General features: G+C 43.4%; 1 protein-coding gene across 5 annotated transcripts in view; it reads right to left on the reverse strand.

Annotated features, from left to right (window-relative positions):
• Positions 1-17,705, reverse strand: part of USP6NL (USP6 N-terminal like) — a 199,302-nt gene that overhangs the window by 69,995 nt on the left and 111,602 nt on the right. For all 5 annotated transcript variants that reach the window (XM_024210873.3, XM_024210874.3, XM_024210871.3 and 2 more), the window contains one exon: positions 5,026-5,065. In XM_024210873.3, the coding sequence (XP_024066641.1) occupies positions 5,026-5,065 (40 nt within the window). The remainder of the gene's footprint in view (positions 1-5,025; positions 5,066-17,705) is intronic.

Consider the following 17,705-nt stretch of genomic DNA (forward strand, 5'->3'; position numbering starts at 1 on the left):
AAGTTATGAATTTAAGCTCCCAGGCTTTGCTAGACACTAAAAATTATGGTCTGAATAGAGACACTGGATTTATGGATTATTACAACAATCTGTAACCCACTACCAAACCCCACTCCAGCTGCTTTCCCTCCCTCCCTTCCTTTCTTCCCTATGACGGGGGTGGGGGTTAATGAGCCACTTCAGCTTGAATGGTCCCTTGAAATGTTTGTTAACCACTTATGCTAAACAACCTGTTCCACCTTGTATATCGCAGTGACACACTGAGGCTATGTCTACACTAGAGACCGTACAGTGCTGCAGCTGTACCGATGCAGCTGTACCGCTGTAAGATCCCCCACGTACCACTCTAGGCTGACAAGAGAGAGCTGTCCCATCGGCATAATTAAACCATGCCCAATGAATGGCAGTAGCTACATCAGCTGGCAGTTACACACTGGCACTTCTGTTGGTGTAACTTATGTCGCTCAGGGGGGTGGTTTTTTTCAAGCCCCTGAGCAACATACGTTTTACCTACTAAAGTGCTAATGTAGACACAGCCTGAGTTAGTTTCTCAGACCTGAAGAAGAGCTCCGGGTAGCTCGAAAGCTTGCATCTATCACCAACAAAAGTTGTTCCAAGTCTAAACTAGCAGAAATAGGGCTGAGGCCAGGTCTAAACTACAGACCTACATCAGTATAATTACATCACTCAGGGGTGTGAAAAATCCACACCCTTTAGCAACATAGTTATACTGACCTAACCCCTGTGTAGACAGCACTGCGTGGGCGGGACAGCTTCTCTCACCGACAAAGCTACCGCCTCTCGGGGAGGTGGATTAACTGTGATGATGGGAGAAGCTCTCCCATCAACATAGTGGCTTCTTCACATACAGCACTACAGCGATACAGCTACGCCACTGTATCGCTGTATGTGAAAACAAGCCCTAAGTGACCTAACAGTTATTTTCCATCTTTAAATTAAATTCCATGATAAAATTCATGAAGTGACCTGGAAAATAACTTATTTTTAACACAGTTATTGTTATCTTCATCCATCTGGCCTAAGTCTACAGGTAAGGACAATCCACTTCATGTATCAGATATCTTATTGTAATTAAACCATGTATACTACTACTATTTTGTGTAATAAGATAAAGGCCAACTATTTCAGAAATGCTTTTAAAAGCTGTGTACACAATTACACACAAAAGCTTAATTTATACACAGACACAACTTCTGTACTGTCACACAAGGGGTTTGCTAGAAAAAATAAAATTACACCATATTGATAATTGCCACAGAGGATGTGTGGAACAGCCAAATGCCATGTGTAGGCTAATGATAGCATTGTACTGCTGTGTTAAATAGACCAACAGAAATAAGCTCCTGCCAGTCAGAAACCATAACAGTGATTTTATAGCATTTCAGGCCATTATAATAGAGTAGAAACACAATGTGCATAATTTTCTCTGATTCTCACCTATAAATAATATGGCAAGCTATTGTTATTCCATAAAGTTTGGTATTAAAAAAGGAAGGAAGCACTCATGAGATAGCACTAGAAAAATGTGAATGTGAATGCACAATAAAAACTTCATTTTTAAATATGCTGATCAGTAATTTCATAAATGACCCCATAGCATGAATTGACTCCATGTGGATTTACACTTTAGAACTAAGGTAATAGTTAAGTTCTGATCAGCAGAATTTATGCAGAAATAAAGCAGATGGATATAACTACAGGTCTGAAAAGCTGAAATAAAGTATTAGGAAGTTAAAGGTGTCCAAAGAGCTTTTTCCACAATAAAATGAAAATCAAAAATATGGTGATAGTAAATACATAGATGACATGTATAATGAAACAACAATATTATATCCATTTTCTTGGGTGGTTTAATACCAGCTCCTACTAACAGGGTGGAGTCAGATATTGCTACTTTGCCAGTCTTACTTATCTGACTTTTCACATTGCATTTCATTGCCCTGAGGTTCTTGTGGAGTTTCATGCTGTTGAGGCATCTTTATGAGATTTTGCAGATAGATACTGGCATCTTCAGCTTTTAAAAATATTCTTATTTTCTATCATGTAACGTTTAGCTTAAAAAGGGAACTGTAGAAAAACTGCTGCCTCCCACATATCTTAGGTCTAGCATCACTGCACTTATATATTTTCACAGTGAGGCTGAGAAAATACAGTGATCCCTTATAATATCCCAGTAGCAGAAGTTTTCCAAATTATTTCCCTGGGCATAGTTCAGGCTTGGGGGGGAATGTGCATACAAGTCTCCAGTAAAGAAAGCCAGGTCTCTGCTCTGGGCAAGTTATTCAGTTAGTTGGTCAGAAAAATAAAATCCCATCTTCACCCTGAGCCTCTAATACTGAACTCATTTCAGCTTTAGGTTAATTCAAGTTTCCTGGCTCCTGGGTCAGTCTATGCTGGTTCTTAAACTCTTCTAAGTTTGCTTTTTGGGCAGTTGTGGGTTTGTTTTTTAACCTAAGCAATGCTCATTTTCACGTCCAACAAGAGTTGCTTGGATAACATGGCTACATCTCAAGAAGCACATTGCAGAGAAGATGGATACTACTGCTTTATCAGGAAATCTAGAGTCCATGTAGTAGTCTCTGAAGAAAACCACTGTTCTGTCTTCTGCAGTAGGTTTTAAAGGCTACCTCTACACTAGAGACCTTACAAAAGTACAGCTGCACCACTGCAGCTGCACTGCTGTAAGGTCTCCTGTGTAGCTGCTCTCCCACCTCCAACGAGCAGGGGTAGCTATGTCAATAGGAGAGCCTCTCCCACCAACACAGCACTGTCCACACCAGTGCTTCTGTCGGTGTAACTTATGTTGATCGGAGTGAGTTTTTTTCACACCTCTGACTGACAAAAGTGCTAGGGTAGACAGTCAAACTGAAGTACTTTTACCTCTGGGAATATTAGAGTCAAACTGAAATTGGGAGGGAATCTTACTCCAGGTAAAATAAATAATGGACTCTTGGAAAGGGAAAGGGATGAAGCTTAACTGGCAAATATCCATCTTTGTGACACTCTCTTATTTATTATTAATATTGCAACAGCACCTAGAGTAGAGAGCCTAGGGTAGTGCCTTGGTAGAGACCCCAACCAAAGTCAGGACTCCATCATGCAAGGTGCTGTACAAACACATAGTAAGAACTATTAAAATCGGAAGAGTTTACAGTCTAAACAAATAAGACAGAGCAAGGAGAAACAGACACAGAGTTAGGGTTAGACACAGAGAGATGAAGCGATTTGGACATCAGAGACAGAGCCAGTTATAGAACCCAGGTCTTCAGTTCAGTACTCTACCCACTGGACCATGATGCCTCTCCTAATTTTACATTTTAAAACATTGCATAAATTTGAAGGTGAATTGGTTTATAAGATAGTACAATGGTTTCTGGCATTTAAGCATTCAAATGGCCTATGCAATGAAATGTGAAAAGTAGTTACTGTGCAGTCACACTAACCCCATCCCAAAGTATTTTTACATGTTACACAAAGAAAAGAAAAGCAATTTAGGCTGTACAGTGGAACAGGTATGAAGGACAGGTTGTGATCAAAGGGAAAGAGTTTCAAATTTAATGGGAAAGAAGTAAAAGACTCTTTATGTAAACTACAAACTGGTCAAAATACCACCAATATTTGCTTCTGGACATCATACAAGGTCAGAAATTATACAGAAAAAATGCCTGGGCAGTCCCCCACTATCAGGTAAGTTAATTAAAATAACCCTCCATCTTTTCTTTATTATTAGCCCACAATGAAATTACATGCTAATTGTCCTATCAACTACTGGGGTAACAGAAATTGTAGAAAACTAAGCCTCACTGACTGGAGTAATGCAAACCTCAGCCTCAGGCCAGCAGAGGTCAGGATATCACCAAAAGTATAACTAGAATACAGTGTAATTACTTTTTATAACTACATTTGCAACTTAACATTGGAAAGCGTACAATAAATATAGTTCCTATGCAAACACTCTGTCTGGGACAGATATGAGAATTATACACTCTTTTCATAGCATAGCTTTAGGATACTTTATATCTCATGCTTAGTTAAGTGAATCAGAGCTTCAAGTATCATATATGACAATGAAAAATAATTTTAAGTTGTCTAATATTTGAGACCATGAACATATATAGCCTCACACACAGCTGTGTCCTTCGGATTAAAATGAAGTTAACAATATATGCTCATTATGCTATAAATGCAATGAAACACTGCAGGAAAACAATGCAGTTTCAGGTTGCAGAAACACGCTGTCATGACCCAAGAACCACCTAGCAATGCAAAACAGACAGGGACTCCGGGATTTTTCTTCTCCTCTCATAAGCAGCACTCCCTTCTCTTACTCTCTCATACACACTGCCCTACACTGATTCCCATCAGCTTCTCTCTGTAGCTCAGAATACTGCAATTTTCCAAAGAGATAGCTTTTAAAGGCTACGAGAGCTGCATTTGTTTAAAACAAACACTCACTCCCACCTCCATGCACTAGGAGGAGCTGATCTGAGCAGCACAGAGATGTTAACTTGAAAAGACAATAGTAGAGGGTATCAATTAACCAAAGGGAACTGAACTAGGACAAGAGCCAAGTGTAACTTGAAATATTTCATGAATGGAATTGTCTTCTTATTAAGCAGCAGCTCAACATGCAGCCACATTAGGGACTTGTGTTTGTCTGTAATTCATCCAGGCCAGCAGAGCCTGGGATGAATGTGAAGGCAGCAATGTACAAAGTAAGGTAGTGACCTTTTGTGGTTAACCCAAGAGAGGTGTTAACAATTCCAGAGGGAGTTAATGGCATCTAGTCGTATATGAACAGAAAGGCAGTTCAACCAAATGTGTGATTTTTAAGAGGAGATTCCTATCCTCTAGCAGATGCGAGAAATCTGTTTCTATCAATATGAAAGTCCACAGTATGACACTATATCCCCCAATTATAAAACGTATACATATTAGAAAGGACACACTGTCAAGTGTTGATGCTTACTTACAGGTTTAAGAGACGTGAGACATAGGACTTACCCTTTCTATTGCTGCATCATGAAAAGGAAGCTCCTCTGTACTAAAAACAAAGACAAAGATGTTAGTTCTGTTTAATTGGCACAAATTCATTTTTTTCATAGGTTCTTACAAGTATGTAGTTACCAAGGTGAATGCAGAAAACGAACTGTTAACTCAAATTACTGCAAGATTTCCTGCAAGCGATCACAACAGCACAGAAAAGCATTGAAAGATTTTGTGCAGTAAGAGTCCCAACAATTTTTAAAAGCAAAATACAGATGGCATAAATAGAAAGTAAGCCATCTAAATCAACATGGGTTAACCTAGCTTCAAAAATATAGTCAAATGCAAAAAAGTTATTTTCTGCCGTGAAAAAAGCCAGTGAAATAGAATTTAAAGTCATTGTCCTACAGGATTTCTAGATGTATATTGTACAGTTTCAAATAAGTTAATGAAATCTTTTCACCCAAATAAATGTTTCTAATGAATAGCTCTGTCTTATAAAGGATTAGCTAGGTCCAAAATATGGGCCCGGCAATCCTTAGTCCATTTCAATCAATGCCAGTCCTGTTTAGTAAATTGTATGAGTCTACTACTTTCAGCTAAAGGACCTGAAGACAGTTTTTATTTTTTTTATATTTTACTCAATTTCGTGACACAGATGGACTCAAACAATCTTTGAGCTAGAGGGAGAAGCTTCAATATTTCAATTACCTGGTAAACTCACTCAGATTGGAAGGAAAAGTGCACGCAGTGCTTTTAGAAGTTATCTAACCTATAAAGAGAATTCTTTCATTTCTCACCCTAATTCTAAAAGGCAGCTTGAAATCATATGAACTCAAACTGAAAATTTACCACCAAGGGCTCTTTCAGGCTCTCTTAGCTATTTACATTTTGAGACTCAAAATTTAGCCCTTGTCCTTGCTACGATCAAACAAGGTTAACGGAACTTGCTGTCAACTAGCATTTCCTTCTCATGTGTGTATCATCTTCAGCCTTTGTGGAACTCTAGCAGCTGATCTGTAATATTAACAGAATTCCCCTATCTTGTTTTAGAGCTTGGATAAACAATAACGAGGTAAACACGAAGGAAAGTAATTGCTTGAAGCTGGCCAAAGGCTTTGCAGGAGAAATGTCTAGGTATATGAAATCCTCAAAAAACACAGGAGCAAAAATAGTAAGGTCACTTATGTGCAATTGTACCTGAGAACAGCTCTGGACTCACAAGCAACACTAACCTTTGAACACAAAGGGTAAGAGCTGAGCTGTCATGCCAAAACCCTCAGTGCTTGCAGAGCAACAGACTAAAAAAAGGGGTCTTTATATGATTCACTATTTTAGATACCACTTATACTGTAAGGAAAAAAGGGACAAAGTTGAAAAGGTACTAATGTTTAAGCTGAATATATCAGAAAACGTCCTATTCTTTTGCCAACCTAGTGGTCTAAGTAGGGGGCCATTACATGCCAGCATAACATAGAACTCCTCCAAGCTGCACAAGGGCTAAAACAGGGGTTCTCAAACTAGGGGAGGATCACGAGCCCGGCCAGGTGCAGGGGCTGTCAGCCACAAGTCCCTGTCAGCCACAAGTCCCTGTTACATTAAATTACAATTAAATTAAATTCCCCCATTTTTAATTTATAAGGGGGGTTTCACTCAGAGGCTTGCTGTGTGGAAAGGGTCACCAGTACAAAAAGTTTGAGAACCACTGGGCTAAAGGGACCCCCTGCCAGAGCCAGAAGGAAATTGCAAAGGTAGTTTAAAGCCTCCTTCCACCTCTTCATTGCTCCTGCACTCAGCACAGAACTGAAGGAACACAGAGTCCAGCACAAGGTGAGTAAGTGATGTATGGTCACATTCACTTCATTTAAAAAACGCTGGCATTTAAAATCCGGGGTCTACATTTGAGCTGAATATTGATGAAAAATAATTACTTTATTATTAGAGCTTGCCCCAGGCAACACCCTCTCTAGAATTCCCATGTTTAGGTCACATGGCTTCCAGCTCACATACTGGAAGTTAATGTGAAAAACCGGAAAGTTAATCTTTTGAACAATATACCTACAGTAGAACAATAGGGTCAATTAACTTCATAACATTTTAAAGGTTTCTGAATGCCTTTCTGAAAAGAAACAGCAAGGTAACAACTTCTAACCTGTTGAAAGGCTGCTAGACTATCACAAGGCTGACTTGTTACTTTATGTGCACCATTATTCTATCATACAAGTTTTTCTTTATACAGTAAAAGCTGTTTTATCCAGATGGGGGTGCCCGTAAGTGAAAAATGCCAGTTAACTAAGAGGGAGGGAGTTTGGGTGCGGGGCTGGGTTCTGGGAGGGAGTTTTGGTGTGGGAGGGGGCTTGGGGCAGAGGATTGGATCATGGGAGGGGGTGTGGGGTGCTGGATCTGGGGGGCACTCACCTTGGGCAGCTCCCTGCAAGCGGCGACCTGTCCCGGAGGCCCAGCAAGCAGCTCAGTGCGCTGCCTCCACCCACAGGCACCGCCCCCGCAGTTCCCATTGGCTGCGATTGGGAGCTGTGGAGCTAGCGCTTGGGGTGGGGGCAGCATGTAGAGCCGGTTGCTCGCCTCCGCCTAGGAGCAGCCAGGACAGGTCACCGCTTGCGGGGAGCTGCCAGAGGTGAGTGCCCCCCAGATCCGGCACCCCAACCCGTTGCCCTGCATCCCATCCTGCAACCAAACTCCCTCCCAGAGACCACACTCTGCACCCCCTCCCATGCCCCAACCCCCTGCCAGCCCCACACCAACCAGACTATAAACTGGAATTTCAATGATGATCAGAAATGCCGTTTTATGGAGCTTTCCGGTTGGTGAAGTGATGGATAAAACAGCTTTTATTGTATATCAATTAAACTATATTAAAGTAGGCCCTCAATTATACTCAATATCACCTAAAATTAAATTACCTTGAATAAAAGTTGTAATAAATAAATACAACTTCACTAAAAAAAAAAAGTGTTTTCAGTTCTTCAATCACCACCTTCATTTCTCCCCCCGTGACAACTCTCAAGTGTCTTGTTCAGCTGTTGGCACCATCTGCCTGCACCCGGAGATCTGGCTTCATTTGTGTTGTATGAATATACAGTAGCTGCATTCTTCATGACCTTAAGGATGACGCAAGCAACTAGTTCCAAACACACAAAAGGTGCCTTTTCTCAATGCCAAGGCATATCACCATCAGCAGCAAACAGGACAGTGTTCTAAACACTCCATATTTCTATGTATCTCATATAAGACACACAGCTATTATACCACCAAGCTAGTCTGGTTTGGCAGCTTAACTTTTCATTTTGTGGTTTGTTGTGGAAGCTAGTTTACTATGTACTGCATGTGTTCTACACTGTCCTACCTTAGTCTAGCACACCGAGTAACTCTAATTTTGGTTTCACCTATAGAAATACAGCAACTGCGATATGTAAACTTTATACAAAACTGCAGTGCTTATCCACACAAAGGAAGACAGTCAGCTGGGTCTGCTGAGTAGACACAAGAAGGCTCCTTTCTCTTGTGAGGAGTGCGTCTCGCTCTCTTTTCTCTATAATAGATTAGTTTAGATCAGAGGTCCCCAAACTGTGAGGCGCGCCCCTAGAAGGGGTGGGCCAGCTCCCATAGGGGGCAGGGAGGGAGTGCCACCCAGCCCCTCCCTGCCCCCAGTCATGTTGCCGAGTCCTAGCCCTGTCCCCAGCCTCAGCGCAGCTCCGCTTCTGGCCCCATGCCAGCCCCCAGCCTTGGCCGCTGCTCTGTTTCCAGTCCAGGGCTGAGGCTCGGGGTAAGGCCGGGAGTGGAGACGCACCTAGCCGTGAGCCTGGCTGCCGGTCTCCTCTTCAGCCCAGCTGCAGCTCTGCTCCTGCCCCCAGCTGTGGCCTCAGCCTCGGCCCCCTTAGCCTTGTCCGCATTCCTCTCCCTCCCTCCCGTTCCCCGGAGCTGCGGCCCCGGTCGAGGCCCCAGCTTGGGGGGGAGGGGAAGGATGCAACCCACAAAAGTTTGGGGACCGCTACTTTAGATAAACTGATGAACAAATTAAAACTTAATCCTTTAATGATGTGCTTGAACAATAATATACCTAGCACTTCAATAGCACGTTGGAACATCGAAGCTCTGTACAAACGCTAAAAAATTCTCATGACCGCTCTCGGATATTATTCCCATTTGACAGATGGGAAACTAAAGTAGAGAAGTTGACTGTCTTGCCTAAGGCTTCAAAGTGAATCAGTGGATTGGAACTCAGGAGTTCATAGCTGCTGGACCTATATTCAAGTCCACTACATCACACTGCCCGTGCACATATGCCAACACACAGATGTTCAAGTCTACACGACTGATGAGTTCCCTCATCCCTTATGATATTTAAAAAGAAAAAATCAGTGAACTCCCCTTTTCTCAATATGTTTTGTAAGTAATGGGACTAATAAACTTGAATATAAGAAGCCATTTGTTAGGATTAGAGATAAGGAAATAGTGGTCATAACTGAACCTAATTTTATTATTCCCTTCTTTTTTGCATACAATTTGTGGCTTTATCATCTTTCAAAGCTGTTTAAAGTTGCATTTTTCTATTTTTAGATCAGTGCATACTGTCCAGTAATAATGTGAATTTGTAAATTAAATATTATCTTCCTCCATCTATTTTCTACCCTGTGAAAAAACTTTAAACAGTTATGGTAATATGGATATGGGGGGGGGAGGGGAGGAGAGAGAGACAGGCTTTAATATAAACACCTTCAAGACATGCTACTTGATATTCAAAGAGGGAGCCAGGGAGAAAATCTTTAGCCATGACAAATTTAACACACATCTAAAATAAGAATCTAATAGCAGCAAAAACTTAATAGTCTTTTATTCTCTGTAAAAAGGATCCACCAAATTGCACTGTACAATCAGCTTAAATGGGCAGAAATTAAAGGTCATTACACCTTGATGTGTTTTTTGTCCAAACATACATAAAGAGAAGGGCCTGGTGTACTGGTCTAGGCATAAGCCTGGGACCCAGGAACTCCAGAGCTCTGATCTTGGCTCTGTAGCAATGGCCAAGTCACTTATTCCCATCTATAAAATTGGAATACTACCGCCTCCCTGCCTCACAGAAACACTGAGGATTAGTTCGTCTTTGCAGAGCTGTGCACATGAAAAATACTATATTGCACCAAAGAAACAATATTTATTTTTGAGCAATACAAGAGTTTTGCTGGCAAATGCACATTTCTATTAGATTTGACGTGATGAATGAATTTAGATCTTTCAATTTATTATGGCCTCTAAGGGGCTGGTGCAGGGTTTCATACATCTTTCAAAATACAGAGACTCTCACATTACTCATAAGTTGTCTAATATAAAATTGTGTGCAGCTGTTATAACACTTGACAACATTATAACCACAGATGTGTGTGTTTGGCCATTATGACAATAACCTGCGTAATTAGCAGGCTCCAGTATCAGTGACATCAGTCAAAAACATTGCTGTCCCAAAACAAAAGGAAAGGGAAAAGTATGAGTTCTTAGACTATAACTGAATACAACCTACTGCCTCTCCATAGCAAACTCATAGACAGCTCCACTGTTACGGTTTAAAGCACAGTGTAAACCATGTACTTGTATATATATAGTATTAATAAATAATAATCATAATACAGTAGACTTCACCCCATCCAATCATCAGGTTTGTTTGATCTTCCAAATTTAATAGTGTTTGTTTAACCCTAAAGGGCCAAATTCACCACTGGCACAGGCCAGTGCACAATTTGGCTCAAGGTACGTATTTTGGAAATATATATGTCCTCCTTTTCTGCACTTTACAACTTTGATTTTCAGCGTTCCCTATTTAAGCATTCCCTATCTCAATCTGGAGGGATGGTTAGTGGTCTAAACATCAGTTCTGAAATGCCTATACTCCCTAGAACCATCAAGTTGAATCCTGAGAGAATAAATTCAGTCCTTCGTATTTCTAAAACAGATAAATTATGTACCATACGCAGAAGGTCTTTCAGAAACAGTCTAAAAAACCCAAGATCTTGTCGACCATGCATGAACACTGAAGTTCCTATAGCAATTTAGGTAAGAGTAAAGATGTGATCTGGTGTTCTTGGCCAGCGATCCCAACCAGCGTTCCCCTACCTCCACATTGTGTGCCATTTGGCCTGGCTGTAGCCCTCTCTCCAAGACATGACTGCATTTCAGTATGCTATGTATCAGTAACATTTATAAAGCGCTTTGGGATCCTTCAGAATGAAAGATGATGTATAAATCCAATTATTGCTACAATTTTATTCCTAAATTGGAGTATTCAAAATGTTAATGTTCATTACATTTTTTAAGCCAATTCCTTTATTATTGATTTGGCTGCAGGGCACTCATACAGCAAACGTGCAACAGCTACACAGAATGGTCTTATAAGAAGAAATGGTTACTTACTGTACCTGTGGTTCTTCGAGATGTGATGCAAATGTGTACTCCACTTACGTGTGTGTGCACCCAGTGCGCTGGAGCCAGAAAATTTTGCCTAGCAGTACCGATAATGGGGCAACAATCATGCCTTGTGGCCATAGCCCCTCTCCTGGCTATATGAGGAGGCGCAGCCCCAATCCTGCTCAGTTCCTTCAAACCGAATGCCAGAGAGCAGGCTCCAATGCGGAGAGAACGGGGGGTGGGTTGTGGGTCTGCATCATATCTCCAAGAACCACAGTTACAGTAAGTAACCGTTTCTTCTGGTTCGAGTTGATGGTCCCTAGACCAAAAATTTGAACACCTCAGCACCTCTGGTAAGTGGCCACTGGCACTATGTACTTTGTGAATACTCTTATGGCTGACGAGAGACCAAATGACAGCGCCGTGAATTGGAAATGGAGCTGGCCCAGCACAAAATGGTGGAAGCGCCTGTGCCCTGGGAAAATGGAAATATGGAAATACGCGTTCTTCAAGTCGAGGTCGGTGTACCAGCCTCCAGGATGGGAATAATGGAGGCCAGAGAGACCATGCAAAACTTTAACTTCTTGGGAGGCAGGCCAGGCCTCGCCTACAGACAGCCCCTCAACTTGAAGCAAATACTCACCAGCAACTACACACCACACCACAGAAACACTAACCCAGGAACCAATCCCTGTAACAAACCTCGTTGCCTACTCTGTCCCCATATCTACTCTAGTGACACCATCAGAGGACCCAACCACATCAGCTACACCGTCAGGACTCATTCACCTGCACATCTACTAATGTTATATATGCCATCATGTGTCAGCAATACCTCTACCATGTACATTATCCAAACCAGACAGTCTCTACGTAAAAGAATAAATAGACACAAATCGGACATCAGGAATGGTAACATACAAAAGCCAGTAGAAGAACACTTCAATCTTCCTGGACAGTCTATAACAGATTAAAAATAGCCATACTTGAACAAAAAAACTTCAGAAACAGACTTCAGAGAGAAACAGCAGAACTAAAATTCAAGCAAATTTAACACCATTAATTTGGGCTTGAATAGGGACTGGGAGTGGCGGCTCACTACAAAAGCAGCTTTGCCTCTCCTGGAATTGACACCTCCTCATCAATTATTGGGAGTGGACTACATCCACCCTGATCGAATTGGCCCTGTCAACACTGGTTCCCAACTTGTGAGGTAACTCCCTTCTCTTCCTGTGTCAGTATATTTATGCTTGTATCTGTAATTTTCACTCCACGCATCTGAAGTGGGTTTTTTACCCATGAAAGCTTATGCCCAAATAAATCTGTTATTCTTTAAGGTGCCACCAGACTCCTTGTTGTTTTTAACTTCTTGAGAGACTTGTCGAGGTGACGCAGGTCCAGAATGGGTCTGAGGCCCCCTTTTGCTTTTGGGATTAGGAAATAGTGGGAGTAGAAACCTTTCCCCTTCAAGTCTGGAGGGACCTCCCTTACCGGGTGCAGGCAGTTGAGGACAGAGCAGGAGGGATGGATCCTGAGAAGTGACTGGGGCACATCCTCAAAATGCCTGCTTCTGGCTTTCTTGGCCTCTGGAAGAACGGGAAGACGAAGGGTAATGCCATTTAAATCCTTTGTCTCTGTCCTTCTTCCTGTGGAGCTAGACCAGGGGACACCCCAGGACCTCGATGGAGGTGGGGCACGGAACAGCTTTCTAGCCTGCTGAGGGGTGTGTAGGCCCAAAGAACGATGGGTGGCATGGTAGTCTTAAGGCCATTAAGCTATGCATCAGTCAGCTCCTAAAAGAGCCCTGCTTCTTCAAACAGGAGGTCCTGAAGGTTAGTCTGCATCTCCTGGGACAGCCGAGAGGACTTTAACCAGGAGTTGTGCCTCATGACCAACGCAGAGGCGACTACCCTGACCACCAAGTCCGTAGCATCCCAGGCCATCTGGTGGGTGCCTCTCACCACCGCTTTGCCCTCTTCTACTAAGGTGGCAAACTCCTGGGCCCGGTCTTGTGGGAGGCCTTCCTTGAACTTGCTGATCGAGTCCCACAGGTTGACGTTCTACCTGCCTAGCAGAGCCTGATGGTTAGACACCCGAAATTTCAGGCTGGCTGTCAAATAAATTTTCCTGCCAAACAAGTCCAACCTCTTGGTATCTTTATTTTTCGGTGTGCCACTCGCCTAGCCCTGCCTGTCCCTTTTGTTGATGACAAGTATGACCATGGACCCCACTGGAGGGTGGGTATACAGGTACACAAATCCCTTTGCTAGGACACAGTACTTCTTTTCCACCTCCTTGAAGTCGTCGGGGGGGAGGGGGACTGCTTGTTTGCAAGGGGCCCGCCACCGCTTCGGCTGGAGACGATGAAAGCGACTGCACCACAGGAAGAGGGGTGGCTTCCCCTTGTTCATCCGGGGACTGATCCTTGGGCATCGGGGCCCGCTGTGTCGCTCCCACGTCGGATCCGGCACCGTGCTCCAACTCCAGTGCCTGCTATGCCGGGGGCAGGTTGTCCGATGCGGCCTGGGAGGAATGGTGGTAGTACAGGACTGGCATAACAGGTACACCCCACCGGTTCCAGTACTGCCACTGAGCCGGCCACAGCCCCTGCCTCCAAGCTGCCACCATAGAAGCTGCGCCAGTCTCACGGGCTGGTAGCGATTCGCCTTTTATAGGTGAGGGGCTGAACTCTCCTTCAGACTCGGACCATTTCCCTTCCGGTGACCAGAGCGGAGCTGTAGATGCCTGAGTCTGCCGACTGACCCTTATCGGCGACTGGTAAGGAGAGGGCAGGGACTGGTGTCTGCCCAAAGAGCAGTGCTGGGGAGGCAGAGACTCGTGCCCCAACTGGCAACAATCCTGCACCGGAGGGATTGATATCTGGAAGACTGCATAGGTGATGGTGATCTGCGCCGTGGCAATCTCTGGTGGGAGGCCCGACGGTACTGTGGGTACAGGGATCAGCGTCGTGACTCAGGTGTCCTGTGCCTGGTAGGTGGAGACCTTGGCGTCAGGGACCTGTCTCTTCTAACTGGGGACCAAGGCTGCGGTGATGGGGACCAGCGCCTGTGGTCCAGGGATCGGGGACACTCCGCTGCTTTAGAGGGCGGTCCCATAACCCGCTTGCCCGTAGATGCAGGGGCCTTAGTCAGGGCCGTCAAATGGCTTGGCCTCTGCGGTGCCAGACAGCCTACTTGCTCTTTGGCCACTGGGCCCGCTTCGGGCACAGGTGACCGTGCTAGGGGCCAGGACCCCCTGCTGCTCCCAGAAGTCAGAGATGGGTCCCTGGCTGGACTAGGGAGGTCCAACTGCAGCAGTACCCCTAAGCAGCTCCAGGGCAGGCACGTGGCCTGTCACAGATCCTTTGCCCGAAACCCTATTTTTCTGCGGTGCTGTCGGGCCCATTGACATCAGACGCTTCTTAGGCACCGGGAAGGGGGAACGGTGCCGGGTGGATTCCGGTGCCGGCGGTGTGTTGTGCGCTGATGCCGAAGTGCCGGGCGTGGGAGTCCGATCGAGGGGTCTCCAAGGTAGGACGAAGCACAGCCTCCATGAGGGCCCTCAAGTGGATATCCCACTCCTTTTGAGTTTGAGGGCGAATCCTGCACTTGTCCTTTCTGTGGAACTCCCCCAAACACTTTAAACAGCTCTTGTGGGGGTCACTAATGGGACTCTAACTCCTAAACTACTATTTTAACACTTAGACCATTAAGTTAAGTACCTATCAACTAAAAATAAAGGAGACAGAATGCAAGACAAGGCGCTCTGACTAACCGTCATGGGTGGTAAGAAGGAACCGAGAGGGCGTATGGTCAGCAGCACCTAGTATACCAACGCGTAAGCATGACACTCAAGGGGGCGCTACCGCCGACCCTATGGATACCATGAAGGCAAAAATCTCTAATGACTGTGTATGTGGGCGCACACACACCTAGAATGGAATCGACATGAGCAAGCACTCGAAGAAGAACATTAACCTTTTGGACTGAAATTTTGAGGTCTGTGCAGAGACCTAGAGCAGGAGGTTCAATTCTGATCACCACATTAACAAAAAGAATTCACAAGCAACCAATATGATCATGAAGTAAATTTTTAGAGAGCTGAATATGCATAGATTTGATAAGAGATTAGAAGAAGCAGCAATATAAGTCTGAAAATATTTGATGGATGGAAAAACAAAGCTGGATATGGAGTTATTTAGTGTGGTATATGAGTGTACAACTAGCATATATATGATAATAATAAAAAAAATTAAATATATGAGGAAAAACATCCTTAGAGTGAGCTGTTATTAGGCTTTGGTATAGCTAGCCAAAGAGAGAAAGCAGAATTTCCAGTATTTAGGACTTTTGCATCTTAGCTGGACAAAATATTAGTAATTATACCTTAGGGGAAAATTTCTGCATTGGCAGACATATTGACTAAATGATCTAATAGGTCTTTTTCTCTTTTACTTTTTGATTCTATGACGCACAAAAGTTGTCAAAAGAGTGATACGAAGTATAAAAACACTATGATATTTAGCAGTAGGATATATTCTAGTTTTGTGTATGCAAACATGTCACCCTTTCATAATAGCTTTCAAACTGATGCCCTATAATGTGAAATGAGGCAATAACAAAATATTCTAGAGCAGCTGAAGTCCATTAAAGAATTAACTGACATTGTTATACACAAGGTAACTAAAACTAATAGTGTAAATCAGAGTTTATAATATCAAATCTTACTTGGGATGAGTTTTGATATTTATCACTGCATTAAAGTATTGTAAACAGTATGTGTCAGAAAACAAACAGACCTTTAAAATGAACCAGAAGATACCAATTACTTTTACAAATACGAATAAAACAATACATTAATTTTACATTTGTTCAGACCCATCTTTAAATTGTTCTACCCTTATATAGAGTACATCTAAATGTTAATTTTGTTTGTGTCCCTTTCCCTCACTCTACCCCCCACATTTTTTTAAGTCTAGCACTGAGCTCAGAACAAAAACCAAGATATCCTTTTGTATAACAAAACTAATTTGGAGGTGGTTAATGAGGTAGCTTTGTGGATGTTTATGGAGAATGCCTCCAAAGCATAATGGGTAACATGGATCAGTGCTGTGCATACCCACCTTCAAGTCCCTCCTCAAAACTCTTTGTTCCCATGACGCCTACACAAAACTTAACAACAGTTAGACTGCTGGTGTGTATGACCATTGCTCATCACCAATATGGCTTTGTATTGTCCTGCCTGTATCCATCTGCTGTCTCAGACTTTGCATAATGCGAAAAGTGAAGAAATGGTACACAAAGTTATCGAGGATACCATAAAAGAAAAACATATATGAAAAATCCATCCTGAGACACAGATTTTCCTTCTCACTAAGGGAGACAGACAACTAGGGCCCTACCAAATTCACGGCCATGAAAAATGTGTGTCATACCATGAAATCTGGTCTCCCCCACCCATGAAATTTGGTCTTTTGTGTGCTTTTACCCTATACTATACACATTTAATGGGAGGAGACCAGCGTTTTTCTAATTAGGGGTCCTGATTAGAAAAGGGAGGTGCAGGGGATCACAAGGTTATTTTAGGGGGTCAAGGTATTGCCACCCATACTTGAATGCTGACTTGAGGGCTGGGCGGCATGCCATACCATGCTACCCTTACTTCTGCGCTGTTGCTGGCAGTGGCTCTGCCTTCAGAGCTGGGCTCCTGGCCAGCAGCCATCACTCTCCAGCTGCTCAGCTCTGAAGGCAGTGCTGCCACTAGCAGCAGCGCAGAAGAGTAGCAGTACCGCAACCCCCAACACACAACTTGCGACCTCCCCCACAACTCCTTTTTGGGTCAGTACCCCTACAATTACAACACTGTGAAGTTTGAGATTTAAATAGCTGAAATCATGAAATTTACCCCTTTTTAAAATCTGATGACCGTGAAATTGACCAAAATGGACCGTGAATTCGTTAGGCCCTACAGATAACAGTAGAAAGAGATGGAACAATGTCCTGAATGCCATCCTTCTGATCCTGAAGGAACTGGACACAGAGAGACTAGTGATCATCCACAAGACGGTTAGGAACAGACTCAAACTTGACAAAAAAGGTGCTTTTGGAGGGGCTAGGGTGACCAGATGTCCCGATTTTATAGGGACAGTCCCGATTTTTGGGTCTTTTTCTTATATAGGCTCCTATTCCTCCCCCCCCGGTCCCGATTTTCACATTTGCTGTCTGATCACCCTAGGAGGGGCAATAGTGACCATTAAAGAATTCTCCAAAGTAGCCAGAACT

The sequence above is a fragment of the Terrapene carolina genome, unplaced genomic scaffold (assembly GCF_002925995.2).
Source record: "Terrapene carolina triunguis isolate 2854851 unplaced genomic scaffold, T_m_triunguis-2.0 Scaffold68, whole genome shotgun sequence".
Lineage (NCBI taxonomy): Eukaryota > Metazoa > Chordata > Testudines > Emydidae > Terrapene > Terrapene triunguis.